Source organism: Puma concolor, chromosome C2 (assembly GCF_028749965.1).
Source record: "Puma concolor isolate L17-30 chromosome C2, mPumCon1.1.hap2, whole genome shotgun sequence".
NCBI classification, from domain to species: Eukaryota; Metazoa; Chordata; class Mammalia; order Carnivora; family Felidae; genus Puma; species Puma concolor.
Window position 1 is genome coordinate 54,279,347 of NC_141675.1, and position 23,322 is coordinate 54,302,668.

The following is a 23,322-nucleotide window of genomic DNA, read 5'->3' on the forward strand; positions in this document are numbered from 1 at the left end:
TGCTGAGGTGCCCTCCCTCTGGGCTTCTTCCAAGACCCTGTGCATCCGCCCCACTAAACTGTAACGGTTCTTTCCTGGACACTGTAAGAGACTGGATTCTCTATGACAGTAGTTATTGCATAGCCAGTCTTGTTTCATCCCTTTCCATATTTACAATAGTACCCCTGGGGTGCCTGGATGGCTCAGTCCTTAAGTGTCCGACTTCAGCTCAGGTCATGATCTTGCAGTGCATGAGTTCCAGCCCTGGTTGGGCTCTGTGCTGACCGTTCCCCGCCTGGAGCCTGAGTTGGATTCTGTGTTGCCCTCTCTCTCTCTCTCTCTGCCCCTCTGCCACTCGCAATGTCTCTCGCCCTGTCTCAAAAATAAATAAGCATTAAAAAAAAATTTAAGATAGTACCCATGAATAAAATACACTGAGTCAGATTTTAGTATAGGACCTGTTCAGCAGTGGGTGTCCCACGCCTAGCACAACGTCAACCTGGCACGCTGTGGACCATCTGAATGAATAAATGTTGAGTGATGAATGATGAATGAATGATTTGCTCAAGCCCTTTCAGGACTAGGTGGGATGTCACCATCAGGGAACATCCTGGGTATAGATGGAAACTGAGTGGCACCAACAGGCGCTCGGTCGGGAGGGGGCGCTGCAGGGCGGCGGGACGAGAGCTGGAGGGTTGGGGGCGGGGGCGTCCGAGACCCGCAAGTGATCGGGCTTGCCCGGGGACCCTGAGCCACGACTCTGCATGAATTTCGCTTTCGCTTTGGGCCAGCCGGAGGCGGCGGGGCCGTCCCCTGAACGCCTGCGGCCGGGCACCCGTGGAGTTAATTCGAAAGCGCCGCAAACCCCGCGGGCCGAACTCCGCGTGTCACCGAGAAGCTGATGTAGAGAGAGACAGAGAGAGAAAGCAAGCAAGAGACCAGAGTCCCGGGAAAGTCCTGCCGCGCCTCGGGACAATTATAAAAATGTGATCCCCTGGGTCGGCTTCCCACCATCGCCCTCACCTGCTGCGTCCACCGTCCGGATCCAGCTCCAGACCAGTGTCCGCCCAGTGCCCGCTCAGCATGTGCCCGCCGCGTGGTGAGTAACCAGCCCGACTGAAGATTCATCGCTGGGGTGGGGAGGGCGGCAGCCAGGGAAGAGGAGGCAGAAACTTGGCACCCGCTGTTGGGGAGACTGGCAGGCTGTCAGCAGCCTCGTGCAAAGGTGAAAAAAAAGCGTGACTGCGTGCTTACAATGCACTAAATAGGATATTGTCTCCTTATCTGCCCACTTTACAGATTTGAAACTGAGTCTCCATGCGCTGCGTTTCTCCCTCACGGTCCCTCAGCTACAGTTAGAAAAGGGCAGATCCCAGCCAGCTTCAAAGTGAGGCTTTGTCACCCCTCTGTTTCCAAACAGTAGGTTAGGAGTCTGGGCCAGTCATTTCACTGCCTGGCCTCAGTTTCCCTACTAGTGAAATAGAGGCCTTTTCTGTGTGAGCTATGAATCCAACACCTTTGTCGGAGCTCAACAGGGGGCCTTCACAGGGAGTTGGCTTCTAGCCCCAGAATAGAGCACTACTTTCCAAGAACTTGATTCCTCTCTCAGGTGAGGAAGGAAGACTGGAGATGGGGGAGGGAGGTGGATGCTGGTAAGATGTGGATAGGTGGAGATGGGTGGAAGGTAGAGGCAGGCCAAACCAAGCTGACCAGCTCAGTCTGCTCCTCGCTTGGTTTCCAGGCCTCCTCCTTGTAACCATCCTGGTCCTGTTAAACCACCTGGACCACCTCAGTTTGGCCAGGAACCTCCCCACACCCACACCAAGCCCAGGAATGTTCCAGTGCCTCAACCACTCCCAAACCCTGCTGCGAGCCATCAGCAACACGCTTCAGAAGGTGAGTTTTCCAGTGTTCTTGTTCCCACTTTGCAGCCTCTCTAGGGACGGGGGCTTCTCTGAACCTCTGGTCACCCGAAAGAACTGCAAAGAAATTCTGGACTTTAATCAGGAGCTGTCAAGAAGGGGAGAGGGAACTTTATAAAGGCCCCAACTATTAGCTAAAGAGTCTCAATGAAATTGTGTCTCCAGAGAAAGCAAGAGTGGTAATAAATTATAATGGCATTCATTTTGGCTGTGTCTACGCAGAGGAAAGTGGATATTTACAGTGTTCCCTGTAGCCTGCCAACAGAGATGGAATTGTGTCAAGCCCACACTGTTTCTCTGACACACCTATCAATCCAGGAAACCATTATTAGGTGCAGCCTCGGTGCTCTAGGGGCTACAAAGATGAATTAGGCTTGCCCCTCACACTGCTCGCCAGCTTCCAGTGTAGTGACCCAGTTTGTTGTCTGAGCAACATTTCAGGGGGGCCTGTGACAGTGCACGTCCAGCCTTCAATTTTCTGGCTTTTTTAAAAAAAATTTTTTTTTATGTTTATTTATTCTTGAGTGAGAGGGAGACAGAGTGTGAGCGAGGGAGGGGCAGAGAAAGAGAGGAAGACACAGAATCTGAAGCAAGCTTCAGGCTCGGAGCTGTCAGCCCAGAGCCCAGAGCAGGGCTTGAACTCGGGAACGGAGAGATCATGACCTGATCCAAAGTCGGACACTTAACCGACTGAGCCACCCAGGCGCCTTCATTTTCGAGGGAGAAACTTATCTAATATTATTGACAGCTTCATTCATTTCTTAGGTTTCATATTTTAATGCAAAAAAAATTATTTTCCTTTCAAACGTGCTTCAATACCTACAGCTTTTGCTGAAGCAAACCAAGGCTGATGTTTTAAAAGTGGTCCTTTTGCCTTCCTGTTCTCTAGTAAATCCTGCCTGAATTTCTTGTTTTATGAGTATCTTAAAACGAGGTCAATGCCACAGGCCTTAAAGAATTCTTTTCCTCGTCTAATCTTTCACAATGTGCTGCCAGTTGCTCCTCACAGTTCAGTCGATCTTAATTACAAAGGCAACTCGGCAGATGAAAACAGCAGAGAAAAGTGCTTTCATTCCTGAAGAAAGTTTCACTGTGGATAAAATTTAGAAGCTGCAATTTCAGTAGATGCTTTAGGTGAAAAAGCTAACTCTTCTACTCCCCAGGACAGCGCCAAAGGTCAAAAGATTGCAGAACTCAATCTGATATTTTTTAATATCATTCCTTTGTCCAGTTTGATAGAACACACGAGCTGGCTACCGCAGAGGAAAGAGGTGGCAAGTGCATGCGATTCACAGCCCATGGATTTGTAGCGTTTGGCCTGTAGCTTTTGTATTTGGTTTTGATTTTGAGTTTGATGCCATTGAAAAAGTGGACCTTCCATATAAGACTCCAAATTTCCAGCTTCTCTTGAAAATCTCTGAAGAACTACAACACAGGGTCTGTATTTCCAAATCTAATGCTTTTGCCTGCTCGGGAGAGTGGCTGCCCACGTCCGTGTGAATACCTCCAGGAACAGTGTATAGTCGCCTGTTGCTGCTATAACAGATTACCACAGACTAAGTGGTAACACACATTAATTATCTTATGGCTCTGGAGTTCAGAAATCTGAAATGGGCTAAAATCCAGGTGTGAGCAGAGCTGTGTGTGTCCCTTTCTGGAGACTCCAGGAGAGAGTCCGTTCCATTCTCTTGCCTTTTCCAGCTTCTAAAGGCAGCCCACATTCCTTGGTGTATGGCTTCCTTCCATCTTCAAAACCAGTAATGGCCAGTTGAGTTGTCCTCGTGCTCCATTACTCTGACGTTGACTCTCCTGCTTCCTTCCATTTATAACAACGCAGCAATTCCATTGGACTCACCCAGATAATCCAAGATAACCTCCCTATTTAAGGTCAGCTGATTAGCAACCTTCATTTCATCACCAACCTTAATTCCCCTTGACAGTGTAACATATTCTCAGGTTCCAGGGGTTGGGAAATGGATAGGGACCTGGGGGGATGGGGCAACATGTTCTGTATCTCAAGCCTTGATGATGGTTCATGCAGTTCCCTCTGCCTGAAATTCTCTCTCCTTTGCCTGTCAGTCTTCTAATCCACTTAATGCAGATGTCCCATCACTGGTGAAGCCTTCATACCCTTCTCAGCACTTCTCACCTGCTGACATGACTCCTAATCATTGGGCGCTTTGCTGTCTCTGCAGCTGAACTTGGGATCCTAAGGGGGCATAACATAACACAGTCCTCTTCTTTGTCATGTTCCTTAGTACAGTAAGTACCCCCTTATCCAAGGGGGATATGTTCCAAGACCCCCCAGTGGATGTCTGAAACTGCAGACCATACCGAACCCTATACTATGTTTTTTCCTCTACACACATAACTATGATAAGAGATTAACAATAATAGCTAATAATAAAATAGAACAATTACAATGTATTATAATAAGTTACGTGAATGTGGTCTCTCTCTAAATCTCTTACTGTACTGTACTCACCCTTCTTATGATGAGGTGAGATGATAAAATGCCCATGTGATGAGATGAAGCGAAGTGAATGACGGGCACTGTGACACAGTGTTAGGCTACTATTAACCTTTTGACCGTGTATCGGAAGATCGTCTGCTTCCAGACCATGGTTGCTGGCAGGCAGGTAACGGAAACCAAGGAAGCAAAGGCACCGATAAGAGGGAGGACTCTACTTGCACACGTGAGGCTTGATGAATGGAAAAATGATGTCAATCTTCAACCAGATTTACTGACTTCTTAGATAAGTTTCATAGTTACATTCAACAGTGCTTTCCAACATGCTTGTAGAGTGACATCTGTGCGTTTGTGTGTGTGTGTGTACTGCAAATTAAATCTCCGCTTGTCTTTAGGGTTACATGTTCGTTATATCCCTCAAGTTGTGACCTCACCAGTTCCGCCTTTACAAGTTATACTTGAAAACGATGTTCATAGAACACAGGTCCTTTGGCAAAAGGAAAAAAACAAAAACTGTTTTCACCAGAAGCAAGTGTCACAGCGTGGTGTGGATGCTGATTAGCACAGCCTGTTGAAATGATTTATAGTGTTTACATAATGGAAAAACACATCATCCAGAGAAACATGTCCTAAGCGAAGGGAGAGAGGAGGGAGGGAGGGAGAATGTAAATATCTGGTTTCCTTTTGTCTTAAGAAGATCCCAAATTTCCTGCAGGTCAAAGAGATAGATGGCAAGGACAGCCAGCTCTCACCTTGCTGGCACCGTGGGGTGCCAGCCTCATAGGAATCCAGGTGCCTTATTAATATTATAAACCGGGTTACTCTTTGTTTTTTACAGGCCAGACAAACTCTAGAATTTTACTCCTGCACTTCCGAAGAGATTGATCATGAAGATATCACAAAAGATAAAACCAGCACAGTGGAGGCCTGCTTACCACTGGAATTAACCATGGTATTGTTGATTTTCTTCTCAAAGTATGTAATACAGTGAAGAGCTGTGCATCAAACCTCATCTTCTTCTAAAAATGTGCATGTTTCAGGTCTCCATCATCGTGAGACTTTAACAGGTCTCACTTCAGAAGTTGGACTTGAAAAATGTATATATAAAACAAATACGTTTTCTACAACAATGTGAATATATTTAACACTATTAAACTTTACACTTAAGAATAGTTAAGGTGGCAAATTTTATATGTTTTTTACCACAATAAAAAGATATGTTTGAGAAGAAAAGTAAGGAAAATGTATATTGAGAATTAATATCTTTGATGTTTTTTTTCCTCTAGAATGAGAGTTGCCTGGCTTCCAGAGAGATCTCTCTGATAACTGTAAGTCAGAAAATCAAAGGTTTTAGCTCATATGATGAATTCATATCACTGATGTCTCATTATCTTTTCTTCTAGAATGGGAGTTGCCTGGCCTCCAGAAAGACCTCTTTTATGACGGTAAGATACAAAACTCTTTCCTTCCTCAAATGCAATGGTGGCGGGGAGGGAGACACTTTTAGCTCATCTCAATGGTTCCTTCCCGTTTTGTCATATCACTTAGACCCTGTGTCTTAGCAGTATCTATGAGGACTTAAAGATGTACCAGGTGGAGTTCAAGGCCATGAATGCAAAGCTGTTAATGGATCCTAAAAGGCAGATCTTTCTGGATCAAAACATGCTGACAGCTATTGATGAGCTGTTACAGGTAAGACCTTCATACTACCAGTAAGAGCACCTTCTTCATGCTGAGACAGCTAGTCACGGTCCCTGATGAAGTGTAAAATCTCCCCTTCTTGGATTGGGAGTGGCCTGAAATTGCCCTTCCATATACCATGCAGAGCCTCTTGACAAAGGCCAGTGGTGAGCAGGTCACCGTAAGAAAAGCAAACTCCCACTTGTTGATGACATGGTATATACCAGGCTCTTTGCAGATGTTTTCATATATTTTCTTATGTTGTCTCCACAACCACCACAGGGGGTATGTACAAAGGAGGAAACCAAAGCTTAGAGTTAGCCACTTGTCCACGTGGCTTATAAGTGGCAGAGCCAGGATTTAAACCCCCATCAAAGGGATTCCACTACACTTATCCTGTCACTCAAAAGGCTCCATGATGAGGGCACCTGGGTGACTTAGTCAATTGAGCGTTCCAACTTCAGCTCAGGTCATGATCTCATGGTTCTTGGGTTTGAGCCCCATATTGGGCTCTGTGCTGACAGCTCAGAGCCTGGAGCCTGCTTTGAATTCTGTGTCTCCCTCTCTCTCTGCCCCTTTCCTGCTCATCCTCTGTCTCTCCCTCTCTCTCAAAAAATAAACATTAAAAAAAATTTTTTTTAAAAAAGCTCCATGATGTGCATTGAGAGGCCAACATGCGTAACTGCATATAATTGTCAGAGAAAACAACTGAGGCTGATGCCTGGGTATGACCCATTTTGAACTAAAATGTGCATTAAATAAAAAGAATGACCTATCCCCTAATATCCACAATGTTACTCAGAGACAAGAGCTTGCTTTGTAATTTTCTGAATCATCATAGCATGTGATGCTAATACAAAACATAGAAATATTCACCTAAGCAAAAGCCGTGTGACTATCTTGGTGACCAGGGCATGGGATAAAAAGAAGTATGACGTCAGAAATCATTGTCTGAAAAAGAAGTTATTCTCCTTTCTTTCCTTCTTTGTGCCAAATTACTGTTGGAAAGGCAGTGAACTTCATGCAGGTATCAAAGAACGTTACCATCTAGAGAGTTGTAGATGATATTTCATTTTCAGGTCTCGGAGTCAGGTGATTTGGGCACTGGAATCCATTCTCCCGGGAATCAGCCAGCCATGCACAAACCATTCACAACTTGGGGGCTCAGTATTTTTCCTTGTAAAATGGGATGACTTTACCCACCCCGCCTTTCTCTTAGGCTTTTTGCAGGGAATAAGTGAAAGCATTGATCATTGTGCCAGTATAAGATCTTGCATTGTGTTAGCAAATTAACAGGCTAAAACTGAGAGATCCATTGCCAGGTTTATTTATCTGTCACAAATGAGTGCACCAAACAAGTCTGTTACTCATGGAGTTCCGATCAATAGCAATCCGTCACCTCTCTGTTCTAAAAAGGACTTAGCTTCTTAGTAGAACATATAAAAATTAATTAGATATTGCAGCAGATGTCATCTTAACAGAATTGTTCCCTTCTAAAATGCAACTCCCACTGATGATTTTCTAAATAGCTTTAAGGGTCTTTTCAGAGCACACTGAAGATCCATGTGCTTGGATAATGAGTATTTCTTCTCTCAGGTTCTGCCTGGCCATCTGGATGGGAGTAGATTTGGGTCGGGTTTAGGAGATGTAATGAGTGAGTGGGTTGCAGGCTCTGAGACACGTATTGGCTTCACCCATTTTTACGGATGAACGTTTTAATTTTGGGATACCATATATGTCATCCTTAATATTTATTCTCCTAGGCCCTGAATGTCAACAGTGTGACTGTGCCACAGAACTCCTCCCTGGAAGAACCGGATTTTTATAAAACTAAAATCAAGCTCTGCATACTTCTTCATGCTTTCAGAATTCGTGCAGTGACCATCAATAGAATGATGAGCTATCTGAATTCTTCCTAAAAAGCTGAAGTTTCTCCCAACCTTAAAGCCACTTTTACAGAAATGTGAACCAAAAAAAAAACAAAAAACATATATATATATATATATATGTGTGTGTATATATATATATATATATATATATATACATATATATATATTTCACAGGATGTGGGTTAAGAACCAGGGAGTGGGTGGCTTCACCTGGTCCTCCTTAAGCTAGTACAATAATTCTCATGCTTGTTTACATTAGTTGCCACCCAAAATTTGAAAGATATGACTGTTATGTCCACATGATGCCTTTGACCAAGTCTATTTCACATTTACTAGGGAGGGCTAAGTTGTTTTTAAGTTTTCATGAGCAAATTGCTAAAGAGGGAAAATGTCCTTCCTTGAACATGTTTTTCTTTTCCCTTTAATAGAAAAGCAAGAATTTATAAGCTATTTCTGTACCTAAGTGTTTGTAGACACAAACACCCAAGCATAATTTATTTTAAAATACTTATTTATATAATTTTTTGTGTTCATGAAAGCATGTGAGCTAACTTATATTTATTTATGTTATATTTATTAAAATATTTATTATCCAATGGATTTGAGAAATACCTTATTTTCTAAAAATAAAATGATTGAATAAAGTAATTCTCATATTTTTCTAATGTAATTGGAATATTTTAAGTGTTAAAATACATGTTGTGGGAAAACTGAAAACTCCAATGAAATGTGAACAAAATTCCCTTAGAAAGAATGCCACAATATTCTTACCCATGTCCTAGTTTCTCTAATCTCTTATTTTATTTTATTTTTCCTAAGTTTATTTATTTATTTCGAGAGAGAGAGAGGGACAGAGAATCCCAAGCAGGCTCTGCACGAACAGCGGGTCTCGATCCCATGAACTGTGAGATCATGACCTGAGCCAAAACCAAGAGTCAGCCACTTAACTGACTAAGCCACCCAGGCACCTCTTCCCCCAATTTCTTAAAGGGAGACTCATTAGACTAGATATGCTCTAATACTAAGGCCATCGAATGAGTTATGGTTTTTAAGAGTATATTTTGTTCAGCATCTACATCTGAAAGTAAAATACATAAAAATGTTTTTTCCCTGTTAACCATAACATGCTGTGCATTAGACAAATACATAATAATATCCTCCAACTGGGAAAAACATCATTAAGAGTCCTTCTAGTTAAATTATTCTAATTTTTGTGACACTTTGGGCCCTCAGGGGAAGCTGTTTCTAAATTACAATGAGAAAAACTCTCCATTTGCTTTAAATTATATAGAACTTCTGCCTGAACCACATGGATAATTGCCTCTCTTTGGCTTAAGAGATGTGCTCTTAATGATCCAAATATTAAATTCCATCTTTTTAATTCTCTAAACCATGTGAATTTTAAAAGATTCACCTGGCAGAATACCATGTAATTTTAGTACTCCGATAATCGTCTTCCTCCTTAATATAAAAAGGCCATAGGAAAGGAAAGATTTGGTGTGCCCCGCCCCCTTCGTCACGTGACTCCTGTTCACCACATCCTAGCTGGTATCCCTGTGGACCAAGAGGGGATGTGTATTGGCCACCCCAGGTCCTCATTTGTGTGGCAAACTGACTCATTTGTTCAGACTCTCACCCCCCTTGATACACAATTAAATAGAAACCATCAGAAACTAGATCCCGATACATCTCCTCTTTTCTTTAGGGATTCCTCCACAAATTTGAATGACCTTCAAGGGATTCACAAACAGGAATTTCTTGCCTCTAAGTGTTGGGTTTGGGGTTTCAGCAGCTTTGATTACGGTTAGAAGAGCTCGAGGGCTTGATGCGGCTGGAGCCATAGACTTGCTGCCATCCCTCACTTGGAATGGCGACTTGTCTGTTGTCTGGCCGGTTGTCTGTGCCCAGAAACAAGGAGAGGCAAGCAGATCGTCCATCTGTGGACAGGATGAGTACAGAGGAATACAGGTGTTACTTTGGTTCTTTTTTAAAATTTTATTTATTTTTTAGAGAGAGTGTGAATGGAGGAGAGGGGCAGAGGGAGAGGGGAAGAAAGAAAAAAAAAATCTTAAGCCATCTCCTAATGGAGCCCAACTCGGGGCTGTATCCCACGACTGTGGGATCATGACCTGAGCTGAAATCAAAAGTCAGACGCTCAACCAACTGAGCCCTACTTTGGTTCTAGAAATTACCATGACATATGCTTCAAAAACATGACTGGCCCTTGGGGCACCTGGGTAGCTCGGTCAGTTGAGCACCTGACTTCGGCTCAGGTCATGATCTCACATTTTGTGATTCGAGCCCCGTGTTGGGCTCTGTGCTGACAGCTTGTAGCCTGGAGCCTGCTTCGAACTCTGTGTCTCCCTCCCTCTCTCTGTTCCTCCCCCACTGTGCTCTTTCTCTCTCAAAAATAAATAAACAAACATTAAAAAAACAAAACAAAACAAGACTGACCCAAGAAACCCCTTCACAACTAATTCCTTTCTTTATTACATGGTTAGTTTTCCTCTTTTCTTTTAAGCCTGGGCCTACAATTTACAAGTTGTATAACATGACCAAGTTGTTTTAACCTCTCCTGTTTCCTCTTCTATGAAGTGAAGGTGATGGTAGGACCTACCTCAGAGGATCAAAGTGAGGGTTAAATGGAACAGCTCATGCAAAGCACTGGCACTGCACCTGACCATAAATATGAGCCATTTTTGAAAATTATTAGTCTTTGGGCTTGGTGACGGGGCCAAATCGGTTAAACTCTCTTTTGCTACTATTTTCTTATCTGTGAAAGTCAGAAAACTGTAGCCCCTATTTTAGTGCTGTTGTGAGGATTAAATGGCACAGGACAGTGCTGGCATCTAGTCAATGCTCACTGTCAATTTTTTCAAAGTGTGAAGGTTGTTTAAAGATTTCAGCGATGCCCTGTCCCCGTGCAGCATTATCATAGGCATGTGCCAGGTGTCTGGGGCAAGTCCCTGCCTTCACACAACAAAGGATGGGGAGCAAAGTAACTTAATAAGACCGAGGTTCCTCTCTCAAAAATAAACATTAAAAAAATTTTTTAAAAGGGGCGACTGGGTGGCTCAGTCGGTTAAGCATCCAACTTCAGCTCAGGTCATGATTTCACAGTTCATGGGTTCGAGCCCCATGTCGGGCTCTGTGCTGACAGCTCAGAGCCTGGAGCCTGCTTCGGATTCTGTGTCTCCATCTCTCTGTGCCCCTCCCTCCCCTCAAAAATAAACATTAAAAAAAAAGAAAAAAAGAAAAAGACCGAGGTTCCCCCACTAAAAATATTTCCCAGTCCTAGTCTGTTAGAGATTCATTTGATTAACAAATTATTTTTGAAAGAAAATAAACAGTGAAAGTGTTTCTCACACCTGAGAATGACTTAATCAGAGAATGAACACGAAAAACAGCTGACAGATGTCCCACTGAGGGCCCAGAGCTTTAGGAAAAGGGAACAGTTCTGGGGAGCAGTCTGGCCAGACGTCCAAGGGTTGTCTTGGACAGCTCAAGTGATGCAAAAGGACCTTAGATACCCTAATGAGGAAAGAAAACATAGGGACAGAAAGGGAAGAAAGAACAGCTTTGTCTGGGGCCCAGCACTGACAGAAACGGTGAGTCCTCTGCCATAACACCCTGAACAAACCATTCAGGTGCTGTCCTTGTTTGAAGACTAAACATACGGTTCTAGCTAGCATAATGTGGCTTCCTAGTTTAAGACAAAATACGTTACAGTATCGCCACAGACTGAATGTTTGTGTCCCCTTAAAAATCCTATGTTGAAGCCCTGCTCCCCAATGCAATGATATTTAGAGATGAGGCATTAGGAGGTGAATTAGGTCAGGAGCATGGAGCCCTGATGATGGGATTAGTGCCTTTGTAAGAAGAGACTGGAAGAGGAGCGCCTGGGTGGCTCAGTTGGTTAAGCATCTGACTCCTGCTTTTGGCAGAGGTAATGGTCTCGTAGTTAGTGGGATCAAGCCTCGTGTGAGGCTCTGTGCTGACAGCAGGGAGCTTTCTTGGGAGTCTCTCCCTCTCCCCGCCCCTTCCCCCACTTGCATGCACATGTGCTCTCTCTCTCTCTCAAAATCAATCAATAAAAAAATTAATAATAAAAAATTTTAATTAAAGAAAAAAGAGACTGGGAGAGACCCTCTGACCCCCACATGAGGACACAGTGACGGGTGGCTGTGTACAAAGCAGGGTGAGAGCCCTCACCAGATACCAAATCTGCCGGCATCCTGATCGCAAACTTCCCAGCCTCCAGAACTGTGAGAAATGAATGTCTGCCGTTGAAGCCACCCAGTCTGTGGTATTTTGGTGTAACAGTCTGAGCTGACCGAGAAATCTATTTTAAATAAAAAAAAAAAAAACAACCACATTTTCAAAAATTGATTTGTATCCATTTTTTTGGTTGAAATGTATTTGGTGAGAACAAGTCAAAAACTCTAGTTGTATTTATGTTATCTTTCAATATGGTATTAAAAATACAAATGTGGAGAAGCATATGGTTGGTTCAGTCAGAAGAGCATGCAACTCTTGATCTCAGGGTCATAAGTTCAAGCCCCATTTTGGGCACAGAGCTTACTTAAATATATGAATGTGAATTAGGACATCAGTATAACATCAGAGCCAATATATTCATGTAACCTTTTTAAGAAGCAATATTAATGCTTTCTAGGTGCTAACTAAATGCCAAGTGTGTTTCTAAGTGTTTACCACAAAATGTATAAAATTCCCCCAATAATCCTACAAGGAGAAACTACTATCTGCCCCCCAACCCTTTTTTTTTAAAGTTTATTTATTTATTTTGAGAGAGGGAGTACAAGCGGGGAAGGGGCAGAGAGAGAGAGAGAGAGAGAGAGAGGAAAAGAGAATCCCTAGCAGGCTTCGTGTTGCCTGCACAGACCCCAACTCAAGGCTCGAACTCACAAACCAAGAGATCATGACCCAAGCTGAAGTCAGACACTTAACTGACTGAGACACCCAGGCATCCCTACCTTCCCCTTTTTATCTTTTTTATTTTTATTTTTAAAAATTTTTTAACGTTTATTTTTGAGACAGAGAGAGACAGAGCATGAACGGGGGAGGGTCAGAGAGAGAGGGAGACACAGAATCTGAAACAGGCTCCAGGCTGTGAGCTGTCAGCACAGAGCCCGACGAGGGGCTCGAACTCACGGAGATATCATGACCTGAGCCGAAGTCGGACACTTAACTGACTGGGCCATCCAGGCGCCCCCTACCTTCCCCTTTTTATAGACGAGGAAACTAAGGTAAGAAACCATATAATCCCACATGATGAGTAAGTGGCAGGCATTGTGATTTAACTCCAGGAGGCCTGGTTCCAGCCTGTGCAACTGTTGTACCCTTTGCCTTTGGTTATATTAAGGGCCCAGTGAGTCAAGGGACATCGTTGTCATAACCATACAAACATCACCAGGGTTATTTATATATCTTCGCTTCCCCTCACTATACCATGCAAACCTCAAGTATGGAAAATGTCATGTTACTCATGTCTATGTGTTCTCAGGCCCAGGCACTTAAAAGTGGTAGAAAGCGAGAGAATGGCCAATCTTCATGGGTTCCCATATGTTTCTCATTTCTTTTGCTAATCTAGGAATAAAGAGAAAGTCTTCTGTCTTTAAAAATCATAGCATTTCCAATTACCAAAAATTTTTTTTTCTCTTTTAATTATAAAATGCATATGTTTGCTTGGTTCAAAACAATCGTACATGCTTAGACTGGGGAAAAATCCAAAATTCATAAGCCTGTTGATTTATGCAATTCACGTATCTATGGTTTGGCATGATGTGGTCACTATCCATTAGGAGCCATATACCAACACTTCACACTGGTGAACCAAAGAGTGGTCTACTTCCCCTTGCACGTGACTTCCACACAAACCCCTCAATGGTAGTTCCAAGAGGCCCAGGCAATCATCTCATTGGCTGGTTCTCACACTGCCCCTGACAGGAGTGGGCCACAGGTCCAGCCAGGCTCCTCAACACCCCTTCCAAATCCCTTGGTAAACCCCTCCTGGAGAAACTCCACTTCTGAATGCTTTATCGATGCAGGTTACAGATAAGATCTCACAAATGACCTCTATAGATCAGGGAAAGTTAAAAACTCACCAAACTAGTCCAAGTCCTGCCTGCAGTGAAGTTTTTATTAAGTAACAAAACCATCTCTTAGACTTCCCAACTTGCTTGAACATAAAACGGTCCTATAAATGCACAGAGCATACCCTAATCTAAAAATGAACGCAAGCTAGAGGTTCCAGCAGACAGCAGGAATGGACGGCCACAGGATAAAGATGTCTGACTAACTCCAGGCTGTCTTGTCTAACCAGGAATCTACATCACGACTGGAACAGACTGGATCTAAATCCTCCAGCAGGCTTCAGGGCAGAGCTGGAGGTCCCCAGGACCTGAGGAAAAACCTCAGAACCCCATGCTCAGAAATAAACCCCAGGGCCTCTGTGTTAATATCAGCAGCTTACAGAGCCCTTATCGTAAACACTCAAACCTCGGGATGTGGGCTGGAAAAGACACAATCCCGGCAGTAAATCCCTGGTCACCCAGTTGGGATCACACCCTCCAGCAAGCAGTACGCTGCTTTACCCCAAGAAGGACTTCCAGTAACAGGCAAAGGGCTGGGCCAACGGCCTCACTGAGGACACCTTATCAGCAAATACGATGTCCTCTTCAGGAAATGGAGTGAAAATGTGTTTCCACATGACAATGCAGGGGAGGAAAATTTGCCCCTAAAGCAATTCAATAACATTAAAAAATGAGCCTCAAATGTGCAGGAAAACCCCTTTAGAGAGATGCACATGTGAAGAACCAAGAGGAACCCACCTAGTTTTAAATAAAAATGCACCTTCCAATAACAAGATACGGAGGGATGTAGTCATACACTCAGTCATTCCTGGAGTGAGGACAGTTAAGGGAACAAGGGGATGGGCAGGTTCTTCCAAATTTCCGCCAACTCCTGGGTGAACCAGCCTGCCCTGCTTTACACTCAGCCCCCGTCCATGATGTGGAGAGCTGGGAACAAAACCGACTAATGCCCAAATGGCCAAGGTAACAGAAATCAAGAAATAAGATGCTTTAAAAAATAATTGATAAGTAAATAACAATACAAAGGACACATATTAGTACTGTACAAATGCAGATTTATTTTTCTTCCTTTCATTCATACTATGAAAAATTGTTAGGAAACCGGCTTACATACAAAGCACCTCTGGAATTATGCGTTTTTTCGGAAAACTTATAAAAAATAATGAACATTTAAAAATTCAAGTCAAGTATTTTACATTCCTGAATGTTAAAACTCTATGTGTTTCCTAGTGTATAGTACAATTAAAAAAAAAAAACTCATAAAGTGACACTGACTTGAATTCCACAGGATCCCTGACAATTAAAAATATGTTCATCCCTATAAAGTGAATTTGTTCTTCACAGGCAAAACAATAGTTAAAGTGTATTTCTCTGATTAATTCATTGAGATTTATTTTATTCTCCAGCTAATTCCTACAGAAGACCAATGGTAATTTATAGTTAGTTCAAATAAGTTAACAAAACATATCCGAAATGTTAATTGCCACATGCATGATTCTAGGAGAGTGACAATATCTATACATACCCAAAAAACCATTTCACCAATTAACAAGAGCCAATGTGGCTCATTATTCCCTGGGGCAAGTCTTCTTCAAGAAGACATGACATTTTTCCCTTGGTCCTGCTCTGGCTATTTCTGAGTAGCATCTCTCCCCCCACCAGAAAGTAAACGATTCCAGGGTGAGAGTCAAGAAATGTAGTGCTTAGCCTTGTGATTTTGGAAGGTTAATGAAATTTGAAGGGACTCTCTGACCATCCATCCAGTTGAACTTCCCCACTGAGATGAGATCACCTCTGAGCGTGCACCTCAACACGGGATGGGGACTGGATTATATTCCTTTCTCATCACTCAAGGACAAGGTAACATGATTGGTTTAACGGTTTAACAGACCACTAGCCAGACAGGTTGGTAATGTGATCTATGGAAATCATCCCACATAAGAAGATATATTGTACCCAGGGGCATGTATGCCTGAGTGGGGGCTAAAAGAACAGGAAGGTATCTCTCATTATTAATGTCAGTATGAGAAAAGCTCAACTACATTGGTGCAAGTTTAAGCACACTACCACTGAGTTGCTAAAAAGGTTTCAAATACTTGATATGAATTTCATAGTTCACAGACTCCAAAAGGAAAATTACCACATTTCTCACCTGACTGAGTCCTTTTAAGCACCTTTGTTAAGGACAGATGTTGGGTGGGGAAGCAGGGCAGGATGGTGTGAGTAGGAGGTGCAAAAAATTTTTTTAAATCTAGAGGTTTTTTAAGTTTTCCAAATATTTTACATTTTCTCTACCCCTGAATAATGCGAGCTGCAGAATGGCCCCCAGTGAAAGGAGCTGCCTCCACAGACTGTGAAGTTCAAGATCTCATCAAGTCCATACCCAATTACCAGTTGAAGTTGGTCTTTACAGGTAAAAGTTCCTGAGGCTTCCTTTTTCAGTCCATCTTCCAAACTTCACCTTTCCTGTAAGAAACCTAACAAAAGAGAGAACACAAACAAATTCAGCGATTCACTGTTAGGGGAAGACAGAGGCATGCTTTTAGAGAAAAATCACCCATCCATTTCAAAAAGGAACTTCTCCAAGTGGCTGGGTTTTCCTGAGCTGAAGATAAGCCACTGTAATTTAAAGACTAGTTGCAAGATGCTAAAACATCCTGATAAAAATACAAAATTCCACCAATTTCTGGCCACAAACGGCACAAAATATTGGTAAATTTTGCTTTTTTTGCTTGTTTTTTTTTTTTAACTCACAGAAGAATTTTGTTTTCCTATTTAATGAGGGAATTGGACTAATAAGCTAGCTTTCATGATTTTTTTCAAGGCTAAAAAAAAAAATTTCACAAACCCCTTTATGGTTCTAACATATCAACAAGTCAAGTGTCTAGTGAGATCAGGAGCAGACACAAACAGAAAACAAAATAACCCATTATATAGAGTTTGTGAGAGACATTTTTTTCAAGGTTGTTTTGATGGAAGAGGCTGTGATTATTTGGTTATCATAGCACAGAGGCCATTGTTGTCAATAGGCAGAAGCATCTATATGCAAATAAGCAGATTTCCACATGTGAGCCTTAGTAATTTACAAAATTTCAACATTTCCAGGAATATGAATGAAAAATTTGGCACTAAAACTAGATATTCTATTTACTTGAGGCTTCTGCACCCAAAATCTACAGGGGAGATATGCCCACAAGATCTCAAAAGCATTCTGAGTGATCACAGAGTGATTTTACTTTTCATACAAACTTGTGGGGCATATACACATTTTTACATTCTTTTTGGAATAAAAAGTCCAACTAGAATTCCAAATAAAAACCCTTCTCTGACTTACTGTGGCTTTTAAGAAGTAACACTACATTTGTTAACTATGGTAAGAATGTATAATAAAGTTTAGAGTTGGTTTCACTGATGTGCTAGATCAAACCATACACACAAAAAAAGACGAGCTTACACACAAAGGAAGGAACCTGCAGTTTTCTGGATTGAGACTAGAAACTTGAGCCCTCCTCTGGGCTCCACTTTTGCCACTTGAGGTTCACTGGTGCCACCCAGTGGCCTCCCCCGGCACTGCTTCAGTGCCACGGGAGGCCTAGAAAGCTGAATGTCTCAAGTACCATAATGACATTTTTAACTACCCCTTAGAGAACCTTACTACCTGCCTGGAGCTTTCCACGCATTATCTTTTTTCATTCTCACAATAAACTTAGGACACAGGGGTTTTTGCATCCATCTGCCAAAGCGGAACAGAGAGGCTTAAAGTTAGGTTGAGCATTTGCTCCGTCACAAAGCCAGCCAGCACTTGAGATGGGATCTCAACCGTTCCTCTGATCCCACACACAAACCATTCACCTTTACTTAGATTGTGGCAGCCCACGTGCTTACCCTACATTAACATAATTCTCTGAATCCAAGCTCACAAATAAGCAAGCAACACATTCTATCATAGAAACTGGCTCTTTGAAAGACAGAGCTTGATTCGAAGTAAAACGACTAAGAGAATTTCTTGCTCACCTTTCAGCACATCTTGGACTTCAACGGAGATGCTTTTCAAGCAGTTGTATAAATTCTGGGCTGTGGCATTACTCTGCTCCTTTTCTTGCCACTTCTTCAGCACCCTAAAGTTATAGATCGTAACATCTTCTTTCTTCTCCTGGATATCTTCAATATCGCTCCTCTCCAACTCCAAGTTGGCAATGGCCATTTTCATCCACTCCTTCCCCAACTTCGCAGCAAGGATAATCAGCTGTGTGTCTGTTAGCAGGTTTCTGGTCTTCGCTCCGTCTAAAAGCAGACAAGGAAGTCTGCAGTTGCTCTCAACACATCATTTATAGCAATTTATAATGAAAATGCATTCTCCTTATATCTGTGATTTGTAACTTCAAAATATATTTAAGTGTCAAAAACTCTCTCCTTTCCAAACTATTATATGGACTAAAGGGAACTATTTCATATAATAACATTAAACCAGGGTACAACGTTCACAATGTTAATTCAGTAATTCAGGGAATGAAGCTGTTTTACAAAGCAGCACAGATTGGGTTGGAATAAAAAGATCGGACACCAAAAATAATTTATATGGCTCAAAAAGAAAAATACATAGTTTTGCCCTCGCCCAGCTCGTGCCTTTACCTGAATGTTAGTGCCACATATAAACGCTATCTTAGTGATCACTAAAGACACAGCAAGACATCTGAATCCCAATTTCTATTACGCCATCTCCTGGCATTACGGAAAAAAGCACAACTTACAGAAAAGTCATGAGATGGTCTGTAATGTCTATTAATCTCTATGAAACAGAATCATAATCTTGGAGGGACATGTGTTTGCCAACGTAAACTACTGGCCCCATGAAAAATATTAGCCCTATCACTAATCTAGATTTGCTACTTTTATGTTTTGTAGTTACTTGCACAATAGTGTTGCAAAGCTCACTGGTTGCCTAGATTCCGCCAAGGATCATAAAGGCATTACAAAATACTGGAGGCAAAATTAGAAGGGAGTGACAGGCAGAATACTTTCTGCCCCTTCTTCAGGATCACAGAACTCTACAGCCAACAATTTACTAATATGAATCTAATCTCTGTACTAACCCTTCCCCACTTCACAGATCCCTTCCAGATTGAAGAAAAGGTCTAAACAATGGCCCGTGCTCTCTAGTGGTTTCTTGAGATGCGGTACACTGCTCCCAGCTCGCAACAGCGGCAGCAATGAAAGCTGCACAGGCAGCCTATGAAAACTGCCAGTTGTCAGGACCATCATAAAACTTATTGCTTCCGATCCCGAACCTAAATTCTAACAAGACCACAAGGTGATTCTATTAAGACTGAGTACTGGCTATATTTAAAAAGCATCACACTGATACACTGAGTCTAGAACTACCAGGACAGTGACTCAGTATCTCAAAGAATGTTGTGAAAATACCTTAACAGAAGTAAATCTTTATTAACTTATTTTTTTATTTAAAAAAATTTTTTTAACGTTTATTTATTTTTGAGACAGAGACAGACAGAGCATGAATGGGGGAGGGTCAGAGAGAGAAGAAGAATCTGAAACAGGCTCCAGGTTCTGAGCTGTCAGCACAGAGCCTGATGCGGGGCTCAAACTCAGGGACCGTGAGATCATGACCTGAGCCGAAGTCGGACGCTTAACTGAATGAGCCACCCAGGCGCCCCTTTATTAACTTATTTAGATACCACACTTTCAACTCCAAAAAAGTTGGAAATCCTTAATCTTTCTAGGTGGCATTTAATAATTTTATTTCTATTTCTAGCTGCTTGCTATCGGAGCTCATTTTAAATAGCCAAAAGTAACTGCATATAACAAGAGAAACTTTTCCTATATATCAATTTAATATAAAAGTGTGTCCCCGTTATAAGATGAATACGGTCTGAGGATCTAATGTACCGCATGGTGACTAGAGTTAATAATACTATGTTGTATACTTGGAATTTGCTGAGAGTAGATCTTATGTACCATCACCCCCCCCAAAAAAAAAAAAAAAGTGAGGGGATGGATGTGTTACTCGACTTTATTGGTAAATATTTTACAATGTGTAAGTAGATCAAGTCATCACATTATATAAACAATTTTATTTATCAATTATATCTCAATAAAACTAGAAAAAATTATATTCCAGTTATGTTTTAAAAGTAATTCTAGAACCTCATTTATTTTGCTATTTACTTAGCAAAAATATGCGTTTCTGTAGTGATATACAGTAAAGGCATCCACATGTCGTCCTCACAGTCTTCTGCTCTAGAAAGTAGAGAGAATCTTACATCACTTTATAGAGGGCTTATCTGCTTTCAGAGATTCATATCTTACAATAATAGTAAAAGAAAAGGTATTCTGAAGAAACAGCTAATTTAGGGAGTTATATGAGGTCCTTGAAGCCTTGAGACCTTGAGTCTCATATAATTTGAGTCTGTTTTTAAACTTAGGTTTGTAAATTCTGCCTGGGCTTGAATTTTGAGCTACATACTCCATCTTCTGGTGCCTTGGAGTACTGTTGTTAAACATTTTCAGTATCTATTGTATTTTCACAATGATCAAGCCTTGGTTTATGCCATTTATTTGGAAGATATTGAGACTCGCCTCCAATAATTGAGCTGGAGGCTCTTTTCCCCAGATGTAGCTAGTGACCATGACACCAATGAAGGCATACACAGACATTCACAATTTTATTCATTCAGTCAGCATCCATGATCTTCTACATAGAAGGCTCCATGGTCACTTCTACAGAAAATGTAAAGATGGACAGTTCACGGCCCCTATCCTTATAGACTGGAAGGGAGCTCCCCCTGGTGCCCCCTTCTATTTAGAGTGAGTAAAGGGGTGGAGTGGAGACTCAAGCTGGAAACAGGGTGGGGCAGAACCAGGAGGACCCAGGAGGCCTGAGGAGGAGGTGGGACACAGAGGGAAGATATCTGGGAGGGCAGGCTCAACTAATGTGGCTCCAGAAGACTGGCCCAACAGCACGGGCTTGGATAAATATTAACGGGGGGAAGCAGGGAAAATAATTTACAGCCACTGATGACATTTTTACAAACCTGAAGTATCAACCTGCTTCATTCTTTTGTCATAGACTTCCTCATCAGATAAGCTGCTATTCATTTTTCGCCGCCTGTTACCTTAAAAAAAAAAAAATCAACAAATTGGCTTTCCTTATATTATTTTCTACCCACCCTTAATCTGGATTTTTAAAAAAATCATCATCCAGGTACGAACAAATTGAGAATGAATTCAAAGTTTGTTCAGATGATTAAGAGAATTACAGAACACTTAGATCTTTTTTAAAAAAATTTTTTTTACAGTTTATTTTTGAGAGAGAGAAAGCAGGGGAGGGGCAGAGAGAGAGGTAGAGAAAGAGAGAATCCCAAGCAGGCTCCAAACCGTCAGTGAAGAACCCGATGTGGGGCTCGAACTCACGAACCAAACCGTGAGATCATGACCAGAGCCAATGTTAAGAGTTGGACACTTAACTGACTGAGCCCCCAGGTGCCCCAGCAGATAATGAAGCCACATTTGCACAGCAAAATAAAAATTCTAGTAGGTAGAAGGAATAAAGGAATAGATTAAAACTCGTTTAATGTCCAGTTAACTAGTACTTACCACTTGTGCTGCTTTTCGAAATGTTCTGATTCTGATCATGCTGAACCCAGTCACCTGTTAAAGTATAATACGCATCAACTGCAAATAGTACAAAATTTGACTTAAGTCAATTTTTTGAGATAAATAACGAGTACTCTTTTCAACAGGTCCTACAGGGCAAATGTTTCCTACCCTCCAGTCATCCACTGCAACTGTCCCGATTTTTGCCAAACCCATATGCCAGGTGAAATGTTACTTACTCAGTATTTCTTTACATCTCTAACCGCTGTAAACAGACCACTGGTATCACTTGTGGTATGGATAATGAAGACATAAAGATAAATATTTCTTATTTTAAATGTATTTATTTGTACTCCACCGAAAACAATCTCATATATTATCATTCTGCACTTTGGGAACACCATACGTGGGGAGTTCCTTCTGAACATATCATTGTGACTTTATGCCACCTTCCCTGTTTGAAATGCAATCCCTGCTCCATGAAGAGTCTATGCCTCATGCAGGTCTTCTTTGGGTCCCTTTAGTGAAGATGCCTTAATAGTGACGAGCAATCTCAATTAACCATTAGTTTAGCCATTCCTCCCCACCAAATACAGTGGAGACCAGAAACATCTTACAACAAGAGTATCTTCTAAAGTTGTTTTAAAAATGTTTATTTTTGACAGAAAGAGAGAGAGAGAGCACGAGTAGGGGAGGGGCAGAGAGAGAGACACACACACACAGAATGTGAAGCAGGCTCCAGGCTCTGAGCTGTCAGTGCAGAGCCTGATGCAGGGCTTGAACCCACAAACCGTGAAATCATGACCTAAGCCAAGGTCAGATGCTCAACCAAGTCACCCAGACACCCCATAATGCAGAGCACTATTAAATATGTTTTTAAAAACCAACATGAGAGGTCTTATAAAGTGGTCTTTAAAACTACCAAGAGATCTATTCTTAGTCCAGAGAATATGGTATTCAGATTGCTACATGTTAAATACCTCTCTTACAGTGGCATCAGCGGTGACTAAAAAGTAACATTTTTCAGGTTCATTTATCTGAACAAATAACGAATACCAAGAAAAACAACACAATCCCCCCTGCCCACAGTCCCAACTAAGACTATTTACAGGTAAATAGTTTTTGCTCAGATAAAAGGGCCTGTTTCAACTACTAACTTAAGAGTATAATATTGAGGAGTGAGTTAAGATGGCAAACAAGTAGGGGGACCGGGATTTTCCTCATCCCTCAAACACAGCTGTACGGAGGTCAGATCACTTGGAACACCCAGAAAATCAGTCTGCAGAGTAACAGAAGGATCTCCACAGCAGAGGGAGACAGTTTGGCAGGATCAAGGGCTACCTCAACAAACAAATCAAAGCACACGTGTTTGAAGGTTCAAACACTCCACCACCTCAAGCAAGGAGGAGCTCTGCAGAGGACTGACCAGCGAGATAGAGCAGCCAAATACGCAATAACAGAGTGTGCTCAACCCACTCCACAAACACTTCCTGAAGTGCCAGGACCTGGGCAGTGTTTGACCCCTTTTTAATATAGTAGTACTCACAAGTGCAAGACACATAACAAGCTTTAAAACACGCAAAAGACAGAAACTTAGCCAAAATGACAAAATGGAGGAATTCTCTCCAAAAGAAAGGTCAAGAAGAAATCACAGA

The 23,322-nt window shown here is 42.0% G+C and overlaps 2 protein-coding genes across 4 annotated transcripts in view; one reads left to right on the forward strand and one right to left on the reverse strand.

Moving 5' to 3' along the window:
* The first annotated feature begins 713 nt into the window (after positions 1–713).
* Positions 714–22,009, forward strand: IL12A (interleukin 12A). Of its 2 annotated transcripts, none has more exons than XM_086674634.1 (7): positions 714–1,078; positions 1,721–1,875; positions 5,210–5,323; positions 5,658–5,699; positions 5,775–5,816; positions 5,920–6,063; positions 21,814–22,009. In XM_086674634.1, exons 1-7 carry the CDS (start codon positions 1,063–1,065, stop codon positions 21,892–21,894), a joined length of 594 nt encoding a protein of 197 aa, XP_086530760.1. In that variant the 5' UTR covers positions 714–1,062; the 3' UTR covers positions 21,895–22,009. The 2 variants fall into 2 exon arrangements, with proteins under 2 accessions (XP_086530760.1, XP_025769194.1); XM_025913409.2 differs by lacking the exon at positions 21,814–22,009 and adding an exon at positions 7,815–8,540 and having other exon boundaries at positions 717–1,078.
* The window catches only part of LOC147577260 (uncharacterized), a 45,028-nt gene continuing 36,797 nt past the window's right edge, over positions 15,092–23,322 (reverse strand). For both annotated transcript variants that reach the window (XM_086674615.1, XM_086674616.1), the window contains exons 14-17: positions 21,668–21,721; positions 21,106–21,186; positions 18,068–18,337; positions 15,092–16,530 (exon numbers count right to left, since the gene is read on the reverse strand). In XM_086674615.1, coding sequence (XP_086530741.1) covers positions 16,511–16,530; positions 18,068–18,337; positions 21,106–21,186; positions 21,668–21,721 — 425 coding nt within the window. In that variant the 3' untranslated portion in view covers positions 15,092–16,510. The remainder of the gene's footprint in view (positions 16,531–18,067; positions 18,338–21,105; positions 21,187–21,667; positions 21,722–23,322) is intronic.

Excerpts from the sequence above, each read along its gene's own strand:
- IL12A (XM_025913409.2), top strand. Across the intron at positions 1,876-5,209 it reads TCAGCAACACGCTTCAGAAG|GCCAGACAAACTCTAGAATT; the intron begins GTGAGTTTTCCA and ends TGTTTTTTACAG. Across the intron at positions 5,700-5,774 it reads GAGAGATCTCTCTGATAACT|AATGGGAGTTGCCTGGCCTC; the intron begins GTAAGTCAGAAA and ends CTTTTCTTCTAG.